The sequence below is a fragment of the Anolis sagrei genome, chromosome 2, assembly GCF_037176765.1.
Source record: "Anolis sagrei isolate rAnoSag1 chromosome 2, rAnoSag1.mat, whole genome shotgun sequence".
Taxonomy (NCBI): domain Eukaryota; kingdom Metazoa; phylum Chordata; class Lepidosauria; order Squamata; family Dactyloidae; genus Anolis; species Anolis sagrei.
The window spans coordinates 198086956-198108366 of record NC_090022.1 but is presented as its reverse complement, the minus strand read 5'-3'; the positions used below and the strand labels follow the sequence as shown (position 1 = coordinate 198108366).

The 21411-nt window shown below is 42.3% G+C and overlaps 1 protein-coding gene across 1 annotated transcript; it reads right to left on the bottom strand.

Moving 5' to 3' along the window:
- Nucleotides 1-1456: 1456 nt before the first annotated feature.
- TPI1 (triosephosphate isomerase 1) lies at nt 1457-14337 on the bottom strand. The gene is made up of 7 exons (XM_060762606.2): nt 14140-14337; nt 4547-4670; nt 4363-4447; nt 4022-4154; nt 3168-3253; nt 2918-3005; nt 1457-2024 (listed from the first exon to the last, which is right to left on the bottom strand). The coding sequence occupies exons 1-7, from the start codon at nt 14249-14251 to the stop codon at nt 1906-1908; spliced, it is 747 nt and encodes a 248-aa protein (XP_060618589.1). The 5' UTR covers nt 14252-14337; the 3' UTR covers nt 1457-1905.
- Between the last annotated feature and the right edge of the window lie 7074 nt (nt 14338-21411).

Here is a 21411-nt window from a genome sequence, read left to right as displayed (position 1 = left end):
AGGCTGATGTCAATACCAATATATTCTGAAGACACAATCAGACCTATCACTCTACTGGATGCAATGGACATAGGACAGCACTCCTCAATCATGGTTGTTGTCACAATCTTGTGGGCTTCTGGTTATTCAGTGTGCCAGGCAGAGTGGTGGATTATAGGTATTTGGGCTGATGCAACAGAATATCATTGTCAGGGGTTGTGGTGGCGCAGCAGGTTAAACTGCTGAGCTGCAGAACTTGCTGACCAAAAGGTTGGAGGTTTGAATCCACAGAGTGGGGTGAGCTCCTGTCACTACCCCCAGCTTCTGCCAACCTAGCAGTTTGAAAACATGCAAATGTGAGTAGATCAATAAGCACCGCTTCAGTGGGAAAATAACGGTGCTCCATGCAGCCATGCCAGACATGTGGAGGTATCTACGGCTTAGAAATGGAGATGAGCACCCCCTCCCCCCCAGAGTTCGACTCGACTAAACTTAATATCAAAGGAAAACCTTTACCTTACTATTGTGTCACTTGAATTTTAAGCTGTCCCATTCTCCTTTAATTGTCCCACATTGCACATGTTTGTATTTCCAGGTTGAAGCATTATCTGTTTTCTAACTTATTTTCCATGTCAGCAAAGGGACTGTCTTGCAAAAGACCCATCTGATTACTTCCCCTAGTAGGATTTTTTTAAAACTCCAGCCAATGCAATATAGCTTGGGTTTGAACATTCATGAGCATGTACATCTGCAATAAGTATGTTGGGATGCTTACATTTAAAGATCTCGCCACCACAGGGCCAACAGGTTAAATTACTTCTGACATTACTTCTGGCATTTTGGATGTAAGGGTGCCCAGCATCTCCTTAAAATAGCACTGGCCTTACTGTGCTGGATGGTTTAAAGCATTTCAAGCATGAGGCTACAGCAAGGGTAGCAACCTAGTGATTTTACAAATATTTTTGAATGCTAAGTTCCAACATTTCTCATTACTGGTTATTCTGCCAAAGTATCACCTATCTTCCCTGTCAAATTTAGGGGACACCTGCTTTCTTATTTCTTAATGTAAGATGAAGGAGGAGATGTGAAGATTATGGATGGATTTTATCTGTTAGTGACTCATGACTCCATTCCCCAAAGAGTGGTGATTAAATGGTTTTGTCCTAGGGGCAGCAGGATCAAGTAAAAATCTCCGGAAATCATGAGAGTCAAGGCAAAGTCCAGGAAATGAGGGAGGGAAAGTTGATACAAGTTTCTCTTTAGTATGCTGCATATATGCCCCCATTTTAGCACAACCTACAATCCTTGCAGGCAAATCTCACTGCATTAGAGGTAGCTCGAGACCAGCATTTTCTTTCCGGGGAGGGAGATGGTAGAAGTATCTAATTTCTGCAATTTTCCTATGGATATTTCTAGGCTTTTATGAAAGTATTGTGGTTGTTTTTCTCCCATGTTGCAGCAATAATTCTCTTACACATTGATTTCCCTTTGTTTATTTCTGTTCATTGTTGGCTTATGGAACATGAAACAGACATACAGTGTACAAACAACACAGGTCACTGAGCACTGGCTTTAAACTGGCTGAAAACAAGAATCAATATCCCTTCTTCAAAGGGGCAGGTGGGCCTACAACAACAACACAGACACTGGTTAGAAAACAACTTATGGGGATAAGAGCAAGAAATCCCACTCACAAATAGAAGGAAGTGGAAAAAGCTCTGACTAGACCAAGGCTCTAGACTAACCAATGCATGTCTTTGCAATCATTGTGTTCAGCAGCGGAATTGGACAAAGAACAGCAAGTGTACGGAAACAGGTTGGAGGTTGAGGCCACTGCTCTTGAATGTAGAGGCTGGGCATTTATTTTTACAGTATCTATCTCCACACCATGATGGCACTCCCCAGCTTTTGACTGTATGGTAGATTTCAGTGTTTTGCATTGATTATATCTATAAATTCAGGCTTGAGAGAGGCTCCACCAACAAGAAAGCCATCCAAATCAGGTTGAGAAGCCAGTTCTTTGGCAGTGGCACCAGTGACTGAGCCTGCAAAAGATAAAATGCAATCACAAAATGAGACGAAGAAAAACACAGCAAGTAAATACAAGAAAAAACAAGTTCTTCTGTTACAAGATCAGATTCTACAAGAACACACCAATGTCCTTGAAGTCAATGACCTTTCGGAAACTATGAGGTTTACAGTGCAATGCTAGACAAATATAATCGAAAGAAGTGTCTCCAGATGGTAAATGTATAGGATTGCATCTTTACCAATTATTAATTCAAGATGGATTAAAGATAAAGGTTTCCCTTGACTTTAAGTCTAGTTGTGTCCGACTCTGGAGGTGTGGTGCTCATCTCCATTTCTAAGTCGAAGAGCCGGTGTTGCCCATAGACACCTCCAAGGCCATGTGACCAGCCTAACTGCATGGAGCACCGTTACCTTCCCACAGAAGCAATACCTATTGATCTATTCATATTTGCATGGTTTTGAACTGCTAGGTTGACAGAAGCTGGGCCTAACAGCAGGAGCTCAACCTGTTCCTTGGATTCAAACTGCCGATCTTTAAGTCAGCAAGTTCAGTAGCTCAGTGGTTTAACCCACTGCATGACCAGGGCCCCCCAAGATGGATTAGGCCCATGGAATCACTGTAATTAAGCTGACCTAGAAAATGTGAATATAGGCCTCAAAATATAAAGCTGACTCAATTGATCTGCAACTATTTTGTAATTAAAAGGTCTTTCAAAAATAGCTCTCCCCTTCTTTTCACATTTTCCATACCTCGAGAGGAGGGGGCTATTTATCTGGCCAGGTTCCATAATCAGGCCCCACCTGAGCATTGCTAAAATACTAGTGCCTGGATGTGCACCCAACAGACAGAGGTGAATCTTTCTTGACACATTTGCTTTTTGAATTGGAGAGAAGAGAGTCCATTTACCTCCATAGATTATTCGGGTTGATTGCGAAACAGCATCAGATACATGGCTCTTCAGCCAGCCTCGCAACTTCTCATGAACTTCCTGGGCCTGTAAGAATTCCAAGAATTATGTTAGTGCAACCGGTTAAGGATACTAGGTCCACTATAATGCAAATGGTGCACTTCTGAAGTATTTCTCCCCACCTCCAGCATTTGCCTCACAAAAGGGAAGTGAGATTTAGAAACATTGCTTTCCTATACATCTCCCTACCTGTTGGGGTGTTGCAGTTTTGCCAGTTCCAATGGCCCAAACTGGCTCATAGGCAAGAACTACTTTGCTCCAATCCTTCACATTATCTAGGAAGAGAGGGAGGAGTGATTATTATTTAGGAGTACAGGCTCAATGCCAGTTACAGAGAAAGGTAGGCACATTTAAGTGGTCATTTAGGAGGATGTGCAGGACAATACTGAGAATCGATGAGCCTTTCAGGTCTTTAGTGTGGTGTTTATTTAGGTCTTTGTCAAGACTTACATTGTAAATCCAAACAATGGAAGAACATTTATCCATTTTTGAAAAATATATGATTTTGCTAATCCTGGAGTTGTTTTTGTTAATTTTTGTGGGTATGGATGTATTATTGTTGTATTCAGGAATTGAATGTTTGTCTTTTATGTTTGGAATCCACCTTGAGTCCCTTTGAGGAGATAGAACAGAATATAAAAAGTTTTTAAAAAATATTATTATTATTATTATAATTATTGGAGATCAATGTATGCAGAAGAATCTGCTTCACTTAAAATAGCTGACCCAAATGTTTATGGTTCCTGAATATGAGTTCATATGACAATTTGTCTGTAACTACATAATTAGTCCAATATTTCCAAATGCAATGACTGAATTGTGTAAGCACCAGTATCATTTACTTGGCTAAAGTTGACACATGGTGAAGTTCTTTTAGAAATTATGAGTTCTCTTATGTATTTCTCTTTGCTCTGCAAGATTTTTTAAAACATACCCAGGAATGGCAAAGTGCAGCAGAACGGTAAATAACAGCCTTCCCTTTAGGATGAAATTAAGAAAACAACCTGTGGCATCTGCCAGAAAATAACCCAGTGCCCTCTTACCAGCAATAGCCTTGGTCTGTTCAAACACCACCTTCTCTGTGATGCCAGCCTCTCGCTCATCCAGTTTCTCCCCAATGCAGGCAATGACACCAAGACCCTCAGCCAAGGCGTGGGCCACCTTCTGCCCAATAAGCTGGGAACAGGTTAGAAAGAGAGCTATAACTACTATGCAGATTCAGCACTTATGCCTGCAAAAAAATCTGTCTTCCACAGCCAGTAGTGAGAAAGGGAAACTCTTTAGCAGCAAATCATACAATAATGGAGTTAGATGGCCTACGTGCCATCAGGTCCTACCCTCTGCTCATGTGGGATTTCCAGCTAGATCAACACAATCCACCTACCTCATCTGACTCGCCAAAGACATGTCTTCTCTCAGAGTGTCCCAAGATCACCCAGGTAGCTCCAATATCCTTTATCATGGCAGGACTGGGGGGGAAATGCAGAGGAAAAGGTCACCAAAGTTAATGTGCTGTCTCAAACCATCACCAGACAGTCAACTTGGCCCTAAAGTCCTGGCAGACTCACCTGATTTCTCCTGTGAAAGCCCCCTTGGACACTTTGTAACAGTTCTGTGCAGCCACACCAAACTTGGCATCAAGCTTCTGGCGGGCAAAGTCAAGGTAGATGGTGGGAGCGCCGCAAACCACCTCTGTGGGGCAAAAGAGAAAAGCAAAGCTGGGATGAGGCAGACTCAGTGGATCGGTGAGTCAGATGCAGATGTTTCCCGCCCCAACCTCAATTCTCTTCTCATTTGTTGCACATGAGGCTTGTGGCCGTATTTCTTGCGTAACCATCATGCTCAAGGTAGGCAAAGAAAATCTCATCCCTTACATCCATACGGCATGATACTGAAAAGTACCAATCCACCTGGCACAATGGTACTTTGTAGAAATATTCAGGCAAGTATGGGGAACAAGTTTTTCCCCCTCTGTGAAGCCCACATTCTCTGTTGGCAATTTATTGGAGGCCACAGCCAATGACAGTGGTGAGCAGCACCATCCCTTTTATTCTCAGCCCATGACTCCTCTCTTACTCCCTTGCTTAGCAGGCTGCCAATACTGTTGGCAGATTGTTCTTGCTAAACTAATTGTTTGTACAGCAATTTTGAAATTAGGTTAAGGTTCATTCAGGCTGTCCACCTCTGAGTTAAAAGTCGCTAATGTCAGCTAATTGTATTTCACTAGGTTATGAAAGGGATTAAATGGCCCATTGTGAACATATTTTGGGTACTGATAAAAAATCCTCCCAAAAAACGGTTCTAAAATGTTCTGAAATATTGATATAATTTTTCCTGATGCTCCACTGCTTTTCCATCTTTTGAACAAAAGATGACATTTCCCATCAAAGCGGTTTCAGTCAGAATAGTCAGATCTATACAAATACGATTTGTGTATGTTCATATTCACTCCAGTCCAATTTGAGGAAACGTACTTACAAAGCCTGCCCAACCAATAGGTGGTATGACTTCTCTAGTTAAAGATGTCAAACTTAAATCCTACCTATCTGATAAGCTCATGCCATCTTATAGTATTTCAATACTACTTTCTCCTTGACTTTACACTGCATTAGAAGCGTTCTCCATACCTTTCCTTTCCTAATTTGGATGCTCCACTTTCTCCCCCTCAACACCCGTTATTTGTCTAGTCACTGAAGTGTCCTCAGAAGCTGAAAGATGGTTGTGACAAAAAAAACCCCAGAAGAATCAGAGACTGGAAGAAATAGACTGTCTTAATTTCCAAAAAGGAAAATATATTAACTTCATCTGTGTACATGTGTTTGAATGACAAGCTGTGGACAACTGTGATTGGTACTTAGTGGGAAATCCTTAATGGCACTGCCTCAGGGCCTGAGATGACCCTGAAGTAGCCACCCTGCCTAGCTGTGATTGCGTGTGTCCCAGAGGATCGAGTGTCTTTGCCTGTCCCTGGCTGAGCTTTTGAGATCTCAAAACTGGATGAGTGGTTGTTGGAAAGCAAGAGACAGAAAGGGTTATGCCTGAAAACACAATGGCCATTTGGCCCATAAAGGGCTGCTTCCCCCAGCGGCCAGGCCTCTCATACTCACTAAGAGGTCACAGCTCTCCCAATTAATCCTAAGAAAAAAAGACCAGAACGATTACTAGCATTTTTTTTAGCATGAGCATCTGTGGATTATAATCTATTTACTCACGGGAAGGATTGGATTCACTAAAATCTTAAACCTGCTTTACCCATTCCTCTAGTCTACCTTTGGTGTCATCTTAATCTCCCTTCACAACTCCACCCCTTGTCCTAAGCCACTGACCTTGCAGTAGGCCTCACTCATGCTGGCCTAATTCAGACAGACTGATGGGCTGCTGTTTGCATTGGAAAGGGACCTCATCCCTCCCTCTGCTGTTTGAAGAACTATGCAAGCTGAGACTGTGGCTGTGTAGGCACAGCATTTGAAATAGCACGGGTCCAAAAAATGGAAATTGAGCCTGTTTTCCTCGATGGTGCACATATGTATTATGTTTATCCAGGAAGGTCTACTTTTTGCGTAACATCTTTTTTGAGAAGGGTATAAAATTAAATATTGGAAAACTTCCTAGAAGAATGCTCTGTAGCCATATTACTCTTAATAGGTAAGACAGATAAATTGTTTTTGTGGATGGAAATGGAGAGCTTGCTTAAAATGAAAGACGGAGGAGGAAAAAGCAGCCAGGAGCTATGAATTCCATTGACTATAAAATAGCCTTTACCTTTTTAATAGGTTACAGTCCACCCCACCAGGATTATTATTTTTTAATAAAATACCAGTCTTTTGAAAATACTACATTTATTCTATTCCAGGATGTCGAATGTAAAATGCATAGATTTCAGTACCACCAACAGAGTGTGTGTATGTGCGCACACACAAAGCAATTAGATATGAGATGAAATTCTATTTTTAGAATCATAGAGTTGGAAGACACCTGGTGGGCCATCCATTTCCAGTCAAGAAGCAGGAAAATCGTATTCAAAGGACCCTTGAAAGATGGCCATCCATCTCTGTTTAAAAGCCTCCAAAGATGGAGCCTCCACCACACTCCAGGGCAGAGAGTTCCACTGCTGAACAGCTCTCACAGTTAGGAAATTCTTCCTAATGTTCAGATGGAATTTCCTTTCCTGTAGTTTGAAGCCATTGTTCCACATCCCAGTCTCCAGGGCAACAGAAAACAAGCCTGCTCCCTCCTCGCTATAACTTTATATTTATATGGAGAAAAAGTGTTTCTAAGAATTGATGAAACACTGTAGGAATGGGGATACAACCATTTCTGATCTTGTCACTCTCTCTGCCTGTGGTCTTGGGAATTTCACATAGTCTGTGTGACCTCTGAATAGTCCTAAGGCCAGAAAATTGGACTCTGCACCTACTGTGGCTGCCCGCCCTGAGCTAGATAAAGAGAAACTGATTTTACATGCCACAAAGCATTTGCTTCCTATGTCACTGATTCAAATGTCTACCAGATTTTTTTTCCTGCCAGTTCTAGCTTGCACCAACCGCTAGATTCATAGGTGTGGCCACCCTCACCATGCATGGACTTGTTTGCTGCTTAGAATAATGTTGGTCATGAAACAGACTGGAACTCCTGCTAGTTATTGTTACCCCCAGACTGGATAAAAGCCAGCATGGTCCACTCATGTGCTTGAAGGGGGTATTCTGCTTTACTTACCTGAGGATGCAGATAGTAATTTCCTGCTGGTGCCAGCATGGATTTTTGTTTGTTGTATTTCACGGATAAAGCTTAAATGTTTTTCGAAAGATGCAGGTGTGATTACATCTACTGAACTGGCTGACCACATCTGGGCACCCGGAACATCCGAATCGAAATCATCTTGTAAAATGTGACACACAAAGTTATGAGCTGGGGTGCAGGGAGAGAACAAGGTGTGGCCTTCTAGATATTGATGAACTGCACTTTCTATAATCCCTAACCAGCATGAGCAACAATGAGAAATTCTGGCAGTTGTAATTCAATACCTATTTGGAGGTCTGCATATTATCCCGTCTTGATTTAGGGCCCTTCCAGACAGGCCCTATATTCCGGGATCTGATCCCAGGTTTTCTGTTTATTCCAGATTATCTGGCAGTACTGACTCATATAATCCAGTTTAAACTAGAAAACCTGGGATATAAGGCCTGTCTGGAAGGGCCCTTAGTGGAAAAGGTATTTAAGTTCAGACTGTAAATATGGAGCTATTCATCCTTGTATTTCCCTGCTACAGGCCTTCAGAGGGTTGACAGTAGCAACTTTCCACCATGACTCAGCCCTTAATGAGAAGCAGATAGTGTGGCAGAGCCGGTTGATGGATAAAATTTTATGCTGCAAAATAGGGGAAGAATTCATTTTTCAACTCAAAACCCATTCTGAGAACTTCATGTGTGTATTAGACAGGGCCTCTTTAAGAAATGAGCAGAACAACCACTCCATCCAAACCTCCAACCTATTAACCAATTCAGGTTCATTCAAGATCTGCTCTCGGTTCTTACCCTGTATTTAGTCATCCAAACAGTTCCCAATAATTCTGTGGGCAGCTAAAGAAAGGTAAGTATCCTATTGCTCACAACTAGAGGGTAGCTACAAAGATCCTTGTTTCCCCACTAACCAGAAATAGTACAAGTAGCATTCTGGATAGACATAGGAAGTTCACTGCTGCTTGACAGGGCCTTGATTGCCATTCGAGTCCTAAAGCAACATCTGCCTGTGCCTCATTTGGGGAAGATCCTGCAAATATGCTGGAATGCAATATGGTTAGCAATACGGCCTGTACTGGGCTAGAGGAATTCATGGTTTACAGCTTTCTATGTGGACACTTTAGGCAACCATAACAGAGAGAAACTATGGGTGCTTCCACACAGTAATATAACCCAGAATATCAAGGCAGAAATCCCACAATATCTGCTTTGATCTGGGTGATCTGAGTCCACACTGCTATATATTCCAGTTCAAAGCAGAAATGTGGGATTTTTTTCAGCTGTTTGGAAAGGGCCTACGTGATAATTGGCATGAGGAGCATCAACTTGAAAGCTGTGCCAATGGGGTCAGACTGCAGATATCTGTCAAGGCCACCCTTAGAATTTTTTTTCAATGCTAAAGCTTTTTCTGAAGTGGGGCAGCCCACAGCATTATTCTGAACGAGTTACATCAATACGTTACATCTTGTTTGGCAAATAATGAGGAAAAGAGCAGTCAGCATCTCCTTGTGATCCTGCAGTTTCATTCATTCCAGTGAAAGTATGATTTTCAGAAAACAGGTAATGCAATTGCTGAAGCCTACTCCCTCCTCTTCTTCAACCAAGAAGCATAAAAGACAGATAAGGAGAATAGCTGGGCCCATAAAATCAATGCCCCCCTCCCTCCGCTTGTGTCTGTCTCCTGACCTTTAGCAGGCTGGAAGGATACAGTTTCCAACTCTTAAGTACAGTATTTTTAGGCAGCTCCATTGCCACCTATATTTAGGATCCCCTTTCCTCCAGACCCTTTGACATTTCTTCAGGACAGCCCGGTTTGAGCCCACCTTGCCCTTTCTGAAGTAACAGCAACACTGTCTGCCAAGTGAACCTCAGGCTCTGGCAGACCTTTCCTCCTTCCCCACTAATATTGACCCTGGCAGAGTTGTGTCACCGGAGAACTTAGGAGACAGGACCCCTTCTTGGGGAAGAGAGCAAGAGACCATTTACACACAAAGAAAACGGTTGGGCATAAGCAACTTCCCCTTTTTTAGAAGTGCTCTTGCTAACAAAATATATGACAGAATACTGTGGGTTATTGTCAGATCACTTTGCCTGGCAATCCACAAACTGCAGCATCTCTGCCTGCCCCTGAGGTCGGCAAAAAGAAGTGTCCCCAAACACAGAGGTTGCCATTGTGTGGACAGTGCGGCCATTACCAACAGCCTGTCATCCACCAGAATGCAATGAGAAGGAAGAGGGAGATGACCTGGATATGTTGCTTGACATTTCAATCTTTCTGACGAAAATAGAAAAGTCTCTTGGGGCCCTTCCACACAGCCATATAACCCAGAATATCAAGGCAGATAATTCACAATATGTGCTTTGAACTAGGTTATTGAGTCCACACAGCCATATATTCCAGCTCAAAGCAGAATATGTTGGATTTTATTCAGCTATGTGGAAGGGGCCCTGGACAGGGTTAGGAAGGTCAGCTAAATAAGAGCCTCCTGGAGAACTGCTTTCATATAAGAACAGAAGCCTCCGTGGCAGGTTCTCTATCCGCCTTCCCAGTTCTTCTTACCCTGCTCTGTCCATAGTTATTGCAGTTAGACACTGGGCCTGATCCAGTCCATTAGCCAGCAACGTCACAGAAATTTCAAGCATCTCAACACATAACATATATACGTATGTAAGCTGAGGTCAGGTTTGGGGAGCCATCATTATGGCTTTTGCTGTCACCTGTGGACAAGTTGGGAGCCATTCTGTGGAGAGGGTGCCAGCACTGCCATTTTCCTGCTCTTTCAAAAAGGCCTTTGGCCCCTCTATTCAGAGAAGCGGGTGATTCCTTTTTTATTTTTGCTAAGTTAAGGCATGGTATTCTTATTAAAAGAAGAAGGAAAAGGGACCATTCTCTTCTTACTCGGAGAAAGACAAGAACTAAGTTTGTCCCAAGAGAACCTAAAGGAAGCGCCATGGAGCTTTAGCTATCATTTTCTTGCCCAAAGGCCTTAAAGGCTGCAGCAGTAGAGGATTGGTGTATGACTCCCCGCTTTTATGAGACTTATGTTGAGTAATTGCGGACACAATGACCATGCCCTTGAGGAGTGTCTCAAAGAACTGGGTATGTTTAGCCTGTAGAAGAGAAGGTTGTGAGAAGACACGATAGCCATGTATAAATATTTGAAAGAATGTCATAAGGAGAGGAAGCAGGCTTATATTCTGCTGCTTTGGAAGCTAGAACTTGGAGCAATGGCTTCAAACTACAGGAAAGGAGATTCCACCTAAACATTAGGAAGAACTTCCTGACTGTAAGAGCTGTTCAAAAGAGGAATTCTCTGCCTCAGAGTGTGGCGGAAGCTCCTTCCTTGGAAACTTTTAAACAGAGGCTGGATGGCCATCTGTCAGGGATACTTTGATTGTGCTTTTATTGCATGGCAAGGGTTGGACTAGATGACCCATGTAAGATTCTTATGACTCAGATTTTTGGGTGGAATTTTTGAGAATCGTTTCTACATTGCTAGCATTCCTCTCTGTTGGCAATGCGAGCTATCAATCGAACTTTATTTATATCCCATCCCACCCCCCCATGGGACCTCAGGGCAGCTTACAACGTGAAGACAGTCATTTGATGCCTCAAAAATAATAAATAAATAAACCATATAAGCATTCTATCAGAAAACAAATCATAATAAAAACCAATAAAACACTTTCCACAACAATAAAACTCTAGGCAGTTAAAAAGCCATATCCAGAATTAAAAGCTAGGGATGATGGGACTCCACAGTGGCATAATAATATCTGGAGCACTGCATAAGCCCTATCACTGCAGTAGAAGTGTTTCTTAAACTGTGCTGCCCCAGATATTTTGGACTTCAGCTCCCACAATTCCTAATAGTTGGGTTCTGGGAGCTGAAGTCCAAAACACCCATAGGAGCAGAGTGTGAGAATCACTGCATACCACAAAAAAGTAAAGGCTGTAGTAAAGGCTAGATCAGGCTAGATCAGGGATGGGCAAACCTGGGCCCTCCAGGTATTTTGGACTCCAACTCCCACAATTCCTAACAGTTCAAAACACCTGGAGGGCTGAGGTTTGCTCATGCCTGGGATAGATCCAACATTCAAAAGAGTAGACCCAACAGGACACTAATGGTTCATGAAACACAACTTAACTAAAAAAGTATTGATTCCAATGGGCAAGATTAATGTGGGGATTAAGGTAAAATGAAGAACATATTCATGTGCTGAAAAAGAATATTTTTAACTCACTTCTTTTATTTATTTATGACATTTATATGCCGCCCTTCTCACCCTGAAGGGGACTCAGAGCGGCTTACAAGATATATATATATATATATATATATATATATATATATATATATATATACACACACACACACACACACACATATACATACAATATATTATATTATATTATTAGAATAGTACAATATCAGTATTATATATTAAGATATTGCACTATACCATTATATTGTAATATAATTACAATCTTAATGAGACATGCCCCATTACCATGGGGTGTCTGCGCCCTACACCATTGGAGAAATTACACTGTTTAGCCAGTATTGCACCACCTGACATCTGCCGGGAAGTAGCAGCCAATAGTGAAAGGACTAAGGCAGTGACATCTCCAGCTCATCAAAAGCTGATATCCCTGTTTGGATATCAGCCAGCACGTCAATGACTTCAATCAAGACATAGTTTTCTAAGATCTACAGAGACACTCGCTGGAACACCTCAGCAAGCAAGAGTCCAAAAGTGGCAGGCTCAAATCCAGAACCTCAACCAATGGCTGATACCAAATGAGAGACTCCCCCCTGGGCACACAGAAGACTGGGCGACTTGGAAGGCGCTGAACAGACTGCGCTCTGGCACCACAAGATGCAGAGCCAACCTTAAGAAATGGGGCTACAAAGTGAAATCCACGACATGCGAGTGTGGAGAAGAGCAAATCACTGACCACCTGCTGCAATGCAACCTGAGCCTTGCCACATGCACAATGGAGGACTTTCTTGCAGCAACACAAGAGGCACTCCAAGTGGCCAGATACTGGTCAAAGGACATTTAATCAACTACCAAGCTTGCAAATTTTGTGTTTTGTATGTATGTTTGTTTTGTTCTGTTAGAAATGTAATACAATTGTCTGGTTGCCCCTGACACGATAAATAAATAAATTGTAATATTATTAGTCATATTACATGTAATATAAAGAACATATTCATGTGCTGAAAAAGAGTATTTTTAACCCACTTATTTATATGCCGCCCTTCTCACCTCGAAGGGGACTCAGAGCAGATTAGAAGATATATATATACACACACACCCACACACATACATAAATATGCAATATATTATATTATTAGCATAGTACAATATCAGTATTATATATTACTACATTGTACTATAATAATAAACTGTATTTATACCCCACCACCATCTCCCATATTGTTATATTAGTAATATCACATGTAACACAAAATATATAATTATATCGTATTATATTGTATTACATTATAATATTATATTGTACTAGCCATCCCCTGCCATGCGTTGCTGTGGCCCACATGGGGATTCTGTGTGGGAGGTTTGGCCCAATTCTATCATTGGTAGGGTTCAGAATGGTCTGTGATTGTAGGTGAACTATAAATCCCAGCAACTACAACTCCCAAATGTCAAGATTCTATTTTCCCCAAACTCCACCAGTGTTCACATCTGGGCATATTGAGTAATCTTGTAGTTTGGTCCACATCCATCATTGTTTGAGTCCAACGTGATCTCTGGGTGTAGGTGAACTACAACTCCAAAACCAAAGGACACTGCCCACCAAACCCTTCCATTATTTCCTGTTGGTCATGGGAGAACTGTGTGCCAAGTTGGGTTCAATTCCTTCGTTGGTGGGGTTCAGAATGTTCTTTGATTGTTGGTGAACGATAAATCCCAGCAACTACAACTTCCAAATGCCAAAATCAAAATTTTTTGAGTGAAGGCTATACATTGGGTTGTTAGGTGCATACTGTCCAAATTTGGTCTCAATTCGCCCACTGGTTTTTGAGTTCTGTTAATCCCACAAACGAACATTGCATTTTTATTTATATAGATTACATTATATTATTATTATATTATTATACTATAAACTTCTTTTAAATGCATTCAAGGGGAAAAACTGCTCATGAAAGGGAAAAGGTGTCTACTCCCCTAGTCAAATGCATGTAGAAAATATAGGCCAAAGTAAACCACCGGCTTCCAATGCCTTTGCAAAGGGCGCAGCAGTGGATGGGGAGCCTCCGCGCGCGGGGCTACGTGCAGCAGGGCACGCGGCGGAGAGGGGGCGTGGCTTGGCCGCAAGGGGGCGTGGCTTGAACCGCTCCCCAGCAACGCTCCCCCTCCCTTCCTTCCCCCCCCCCGGCTCCCCGGCCCCGCTTTACCGACGTCCCCGGCGACCTTGCCCCCGTTGAGGGTCTTGATGAGCTCCCCGAGGCTCTTCTTGTCGCCGTTCATCTTCCAGTTCCCGCCCACGAAGAACTTCCTTGGCGCCATGGTGCGGGTGGAGAGTGAGAGGAAGAAGGGAGGCGGCAACGACGGAGGAGGAGAAGATGGCAAGGTCGCACGGCGCGGCGGTCGCTCTTATAAGAACGCCTCAGCGAAGCCACGCCCATTCGCCCCTGCTGACGTCACATAGGCCCCGCCCCTTTGCACTCTGGAGGAGGGAAAGAGATCTCTATTTGGGAAATGTTCTGTTCCCGGTTTGAGAGTGCAATTTCCTGGGTTGTAGGTTTTCCGGGCTGTTTTAGAAGCATTCTCTCCTGACGTTTCGCCTGCATCTATGGCAAATATCCTCAGATGTTTTGAGGTCTGTAATTTCCTGTTTCATTATGTTGTTGTTCATTCGTTCAGTCGTCTCCGACTCTCCGTGACCTCATGGACCAGTCCACGCCAGAGCTCCCTGTCGGCCGTCACCACCCCCAGCTCCTTCAAGGTCAAGCCAGTCACTGGCTTCAAGGTCAAGCCAGTTCTATTACATAAAGAAAACACCGAAACAACCCAAATTAAAAATTATCGCCCAATTTCGCTCCTAAATAATGATTATAAACTATTCGCCACAATTATGGCAGAAAGATTAAAAAATTTTCTAAAAGAATGGACATCAAAAGAACAATCAGGATTTTTACCTAACCGACAAATAAAAGACAATACTAGAACTCTAATCAACATAATTGAATATTACGAAAAACATACAGAAAAGGCTCTGGCTCTACTCTTTGTAGATGCCGAAAAAGCATTCGATAAGGTAAATTGGTGTTTCATAAAATTGCTAGCTAAAGAATTGGATATGGGATTTTGTTTTAGAAATGTAATAAATGCAATTTACGGAAAACAAGAGGCCACCCTGGTAATTAATGGACAGGAGACCGAAAAATCAATACCAATCTCACAAGGTACAAGGCAAGGATGCCCATTGTCCCCCTTACTTTTCATTCTAGTCATGGAAATTCTGGTCAAAAACATAAATAACGATAAAAATTTAAGAGGGCCGAGAATTCAAAAAAAAGAATATAAATTAAAAACCTACGCAGACGATGTAGTGTGCTTTGTTGAAAGCCCAATAAACAATATCAAAGATTGGCTAAAAAAAATTGAAGATTTTGGTAATCTTGCGGGATTCAAGTTAAACAAACAAAAAACTAAATTATTAACCAAAAATATGAATGAGAAAGCAAAAGACACGCTACATAAAGTAACAGAAATCCAGACGGTATCCAAAATAAAATACTTAGGAATACACGTAACCAAAAGTAATATTGCACTAATTAAAAATAATTATGAAGTACTCTGGAAAAAAATCCAGAAGGATCTGGCGAAATGGAAGAACCAAAATCACTCCCTCATGGGGAGAATTGCATTAATTAAAATGATTGTGCTACCACAATTATTATTCTTGTTCCAAACTATTCCAGTGATTAGAAATAACCACCTTTTCAAAAAATGGAATTCGGACGTAATCAAATTCATATGGAAAGGGAAAAGGCCGAGAATCAGTCTAAAAATAATGACGGATGATAAAAAGAGAGGTGGGATGGGACTGCCAGACTTTAGGACATACTACGAGGCGTGCAACTTGGTTGCAATCAAAGACTGGACAAAATTAGAGAATAACCATATACTAACACTAGAGGGACATGATTTAAGAGCCGGGTGGCACAGCTACCTGTGGTATGATCGGCGGAAAATAGAAAAAAATTTTGCAAATCACATAATAAGAGCAGCCCTCATTAAAACGTGGGAAAAACATAAAAATAGACTGTTTAGATACACCCCACTCTGGATTTCAACATTGGAAGCAAAACAGAAAAAAGAATTAGGGATTGAAAATTGGCCCACTTACAAACAACTCCTAAAGAAAAACGAAGAAGGAAATTTAATCTTAAAGTCTTATGATGAACTCCAAAAAATAAATCCCAAAGCCACATGGTTGACCTATTACCAAATTCGGGAGGGATACAAAAAGGACGAAAAATTAGGATTTGAACAAAACAAGGGATTGTGGGACATAATTATGGAGAAAGAGAAAAAATTAATAAAAATACTATACAAACAATTACAAACTTGGAATACGGAAGAAGAACAGGTTAAAGAATGCCAAATAAAATGGGCTAGAGATTTTGGATATACTATCACGTCAGACCAATGGGAAGAAATTTGGACAACAAAAATTAGATATTCGGCAGCCAGTGACATCAAAGAAAATTGGTTCAAAATGTTCTATCGATGGCACTATACGCCAGAGAAATTAGCTAGATTTAAAAAAAATAATACAATTTCGGATAAATGCTGGAAGTGCGAAAAAAGAACGGGCACTTTTTTCCACCAATGGTGGGCTTGTACAAATATCAAAAGATTTTGGAATAAGATCCATAGGGCATCCCAAAAAATACTAAAATTAACTTTCAGAAAAGCCCCCGAGACTTACTTATTAGGAATACTCAAGGAGACCAAATTAAATCGAAATCAGGACAAAGTCTTATTTTTACTGAGTACAGCAGCCAGACTGGTCATTGCAAAAAAGTGGAAACAGAAGGAAACACCAACATTAGAAGAATGGATTATTAAAGCTTTCGATATAATACAAATGGATAATCTAGCTGAAAGAATAAACGGAGTTAAGAAAAAAACTGACTGGACAGATTTTACGGACTATTTAAAAACAAAAGAAATTCCCATCATGATCGATCTTACAAAGTTCTAGAAGAGAACAACGAAATGTCTACCGCTTTGTCAGCAGAAACAAATCAGAGTCTGAAGGACTAGCAACCAGAAGAATAAGACTCTTGAAAAACCCTGGGAAGTCAGAGTACAGAAGAAAACGGTGTTGGTGATGGAACCTTTCCCCTCCCCCCTTTCCATCCCCCAATCCCAAACCCACCTACCCTAATTCCTACCTTCCCCTATTTTTTCCTCACCCCTGTATAGTATGCAAAAACCAATAAAAAATATTAAAAAAAAAAAAAAAAGCCAGTCACTTCAAGGATGCCATCCATCCATCTTGCCCTTGGTCGGCCCCTCTTCCTTTTGCCTTCCACTTTCCCCAGCATCATTGTCTTCTTTAGGCTTTCCTGTCTCCTCATGATGTGGCCAAAGTACTTCAACTTTGTCTCTAGTATCCTTCCCTCCAGTGAGCAGTCGGGCTTTATTTCCTGGAGGATGGACTGGTTGGATCTTCTCGCAGTCCAAGGCACTCTCAGCACTTTCCCCCAGCACCACAGCTCAAAAGCATCGATCTTCCTTCGCTCAGCCTTCCCTAAGGTCCAGCTCTCACATCCGTAGGTGACTACAGGGAATACCATGGCTTTGACTAGGCGGATCTTTGTTGCCAGTCTCATGTCTCTACTCTTTACGATTTTATCGAGACTGGACATTGCTCTCCTCCCAAGAAGTAAGCGTCTCCTGATTTCCTGGCCACAATCTGCATCTGCAGTAATCTTTGCGCCTAGAAATACAAAGTCTGTCACGGCCTCCACGTTTTCTCCCTCTATTTCCCAGTTGTCAATCATTCTTGTTGCTATAATCTTGGTTTTTTTGATGTTTAGCTGCAACCCAGCTTTTGCGCTTTCTTCTTTCACCTTGATTAGAAGGTTCCTCAGCTCCTCCTCGCTTTCGCCTGTTTCATTATGCGGTCCTTATTTTGGCCCTTTCCACACAACTAAACAAAATCCCACATTTTCTGCTTTGAACTGGAATATATGGCAGTGTACACTCAGATAACCTGGTTTAAAGCAGATATTGTGGGTTATTCTGCCTTGATATTCTGGGTTATAGGACTGTGTGGAAGGGCCCTGGGAGTTTCCCCCTCACATGGATCCTTTCATTATCCCATATTATCTGAGTGTGGACTCAGATAACCAAATTTAAAGCATTTATTGTGGGATTTTCTGCCTAGATATTATGGGATAAAGGGCTGTGTGGAAGGGTCCTTGGAAGAAACTGCAAGGGCCATCTAATCCATACCCTTTCTACCATTTATTTATTTATTTATTTATTTACTTCACTTGTATACCGCTATTCTCAGCCCTTAGGTGATTCACAGCAGTTAACAACAATAATAGCAAAAATTCAATGCAGCATAACAAGGTATTTAAAAACAAATAAACCCAATAGCAGACTAAGCAATTAAACAACAATAAACATTTATTCATTGGCGTCTCATAACTAGAATCATGATCCAAACTCGTCATCCGTAGTTCCATTTCCTAAAATTCATTGCACTGCCTATTCAAACGCCTGTTCAAATAACCAGGTTTTCACTTTTCTCTGAAATACCATCAATGAGGGAGCTGATCTAATGTCTGTGGGAAGGGTGTTCCACAGCCAAGGGGCCACCACCGAGAAGGCCCTGTCTCTCGTCCTCGCCAGCCATGCCTGTGTTGCAGGCGGGATCGAGAGCAGGGCCTCCCTGGAAGATCTCAAAGTCCTAGTGGGTTCGTAGGCGGAGATGCGATCGGATAGGTAACTTGGGCCAGAACCGTTATGTAGTACATAATCAAATCCAAACTCAAGAATAGAAATAGGAATGTTGATGGACAGGAAAAGAGATTTAAAGATGGGCTTAAAGCCAACCTCAAAAACTGTGGCATAGACACCGAGAACTGGGAAGCCCTGGCCCTTGAGCACTCTAACTGGAGGTCAGCTGTGACTGGCAGTGCTGCAGAATTTGAAGGCACAATGGAGGGCGAAAGGGAGAAACACACCCTTAGTTCTTTTGTTGCTTGATGCTTGTCTATTATTATGTTTGCTTTATGCTTTTAAATTGCATTTTGTTATTGCTCTGCTTTTAATTGTTATGTTCCCTGGACTTGGCCCCATGTAAGCCGCCCTGAGTCCCTTCGGGGAAATGGAGGCGGGGTAGAAAAATAAAGTTCTTCTTCTTCTGTTTACTTTATGTGAGATCACATTATATCAAATTTTGACAGAGTCAGGATAGATGATGATGATGATTATTCCTTGGGGCAGATTACTTCCAATAGCTCAAAGATATCTGGAGTGGAAGAGGGCCTCTGGACTTGAACAAAAAGGAGGTGCTTGTGTCTGAGCAAGGCAACCAAACTGAGGTGTGGGCTATAAGCATCGTCCAGAACAAAAGGAAGGCAGAAGGCGGACGGAAAGCCTCTGGTTCTGATGGCAGCCCTCCCATGTTTGGTCCTGAAACTGCATCTTCTTCCTCCTCCACCATCAACCAGCACAGACACATGGGCCCCTTCCACACAGCTGAATAAAATCCCACATTTTCTGCTTTGAACTGGGATATATGGCAGTGTGGGCTCAGATAACCCAGTTCAAAGCAGATATTGTGGGATTTTCTGCCTTGATGCTGTGGGTTATATGGCTGTGTGGAAGGGCCCTTGGAAGCAGAAAGAGAGCACTTTAGGAGACAGGCTCAGCCCGATGTGTGTATTGTCTTGCCTCTTCTGGAAATGATACAGGAGGATATCTCTGGGGTCTGGTATTATATGTGGGCACAACATACGTGTCCACAGATGAACTATTTTGCTAATAAGAAAGAGCAGCTTGCCAGGTCTTGGTGTGCTAACCAGTACATGCAAGGATCAGTCACATTGCGTATTGCATGTTGGAGTATTTTACAAGGCATCTTCCTAACAACACTCAACTCTTCCAACCTAGGCCTGTTACAAGCATCCATGTTGGGTGAACACAGGCTGCCTTTTTGTGATTGTTTTACACAGCTGCTATCAGTACTTCTTCCCCAGCTGCTGCTGCTTACTTTCTAAATTTGGCATAAAACGCCCACTGGTATGCATAGGTAAAGGCTTTCCCAGTTGTGTCCGACTTTGGGGTGTGGTGCTCATCTCTCATTTCTAAGCCAAAGAGCCAGCGTTGTCCGTAGACACCTCCAGGGTCATGGGGCCGGCATGACTGCATGGAGCGCCATTACCTTCCTGCCGGAGTGCTACCTATTGATCTACTCACATTTGCATGTTTTCATACTACTAGGTTGGCAGAAGCTGGGGCTGACAGTGGAAGCTCATGCTGCTTTCCGGATTCGAACCTGCACCCTTTCGGTCAACAAGCTCAGCAGCTCAGTGCTTTAACCCACTGCGCCACTGGGGGCTCCACTGGTATGCATAAAATGGATAAAATACAACCACTTAGGTCTCTTCTACACTACTTTATAAAATCCGGATTATCTGCTTTGAACTGGATTATATGGCAGTGTAGACCCATATAACCCAGTTCAAAGCAGATAATGTGGATTATCTGATTTGATAATCTGGATATATATAAATTCATGTCAAGAGTGACTTGCAAAACTGCAAGTCGCTTCTGCTGTGAGAGAATTGGTTGTCTTCAAGGATATTGCCCAGGAGATGCCCGGATGTTTTACCATCCTGTGGAAGGTTTCTCTCATGCCCCTGCATGTGAAGCTGGAGCTGTCAGACAGGCCACTCTGTTCCCCAGATATGAACCGCCGACCTTTTGGTCAGCAGTCCTGTCAGCATAGGAGTTTAACCCATTGTGCCACCAGGGGTGCCTATCTGGATTATATGAGTCTGCGCTGCCATATAATCTAGTTCAAAGTAGACAATCTAGATTCAGAAACTGGATTATATGTCAGTGTAAATAGGGCCTTTGTCATTTTCCTTTTTTTTCCAAATGTTTTAGTTTTTCTGACTATTTCTTTCTATTTTTTCTCTCACCATCATTAATATATGGCAGTGTAGAAGGGGCCTTAGAGGTCTAACTATCATGCTCTTTTGGAACGACAGGGCAGGAAGAAATACATAGATTCATAGAGTTGGAAGAGGCCAGAAGGGTCATCTAGCCCAGCCCCCTGCGGTGCAGGAAAACACAATCAAAACACCCATGACAGCCTCTGACTAAAAACCTCCAGAAAAAGAGACTCCGCCACACTCCAGAGCAGTATATTCCACCGCTGAATAGCTCTTACCATCAGGAAATTCTTCCTAAAGTTAAGGTAAAATCTCCATCCTGCAAGTTGAATCTGCTGGAAATTGTAGCTCCCATTCCATCTTGGCCAGCAGGACTGGGTGAAGAGGGTCAAAGGAAAACTACAAAGAGGATGAGAAGCCAGGCCTTAAATTATGGTAGAATGTGAAGTGCTACTGTAGCCTGAAGTCTTTGGTTGAGAACTGGGAAGCACTAATGCAAGCGGCAGTGGGTAAAGA

Excerpts from the sequence above, each read along its gene's own strand:
- TPI1 (XM_060762606.2), bottom strand. The coding sequence starts at position 14,251 with ATGGCGCCAAGGAAGTTCTTCGTGGGCGGGAACTGGAAGATGAACGGC. Across the intron at positions 4,671-14,139 it reads CAAGGTCGCCGGGGACGTCG|AGGTGGTTTGCGGCGCTCCC; the intron begins GTAAAGCGGGGC and ends TTTGCCCCACAG. Across the intron at positions 4,155-4,362 it reads TCTTTGGCGAGTCAGATGAG|CTTATTGGGCAGAAGGTGGC; the intron begins GTAGGTGGATTG and ends ACCTGTTCCCAG.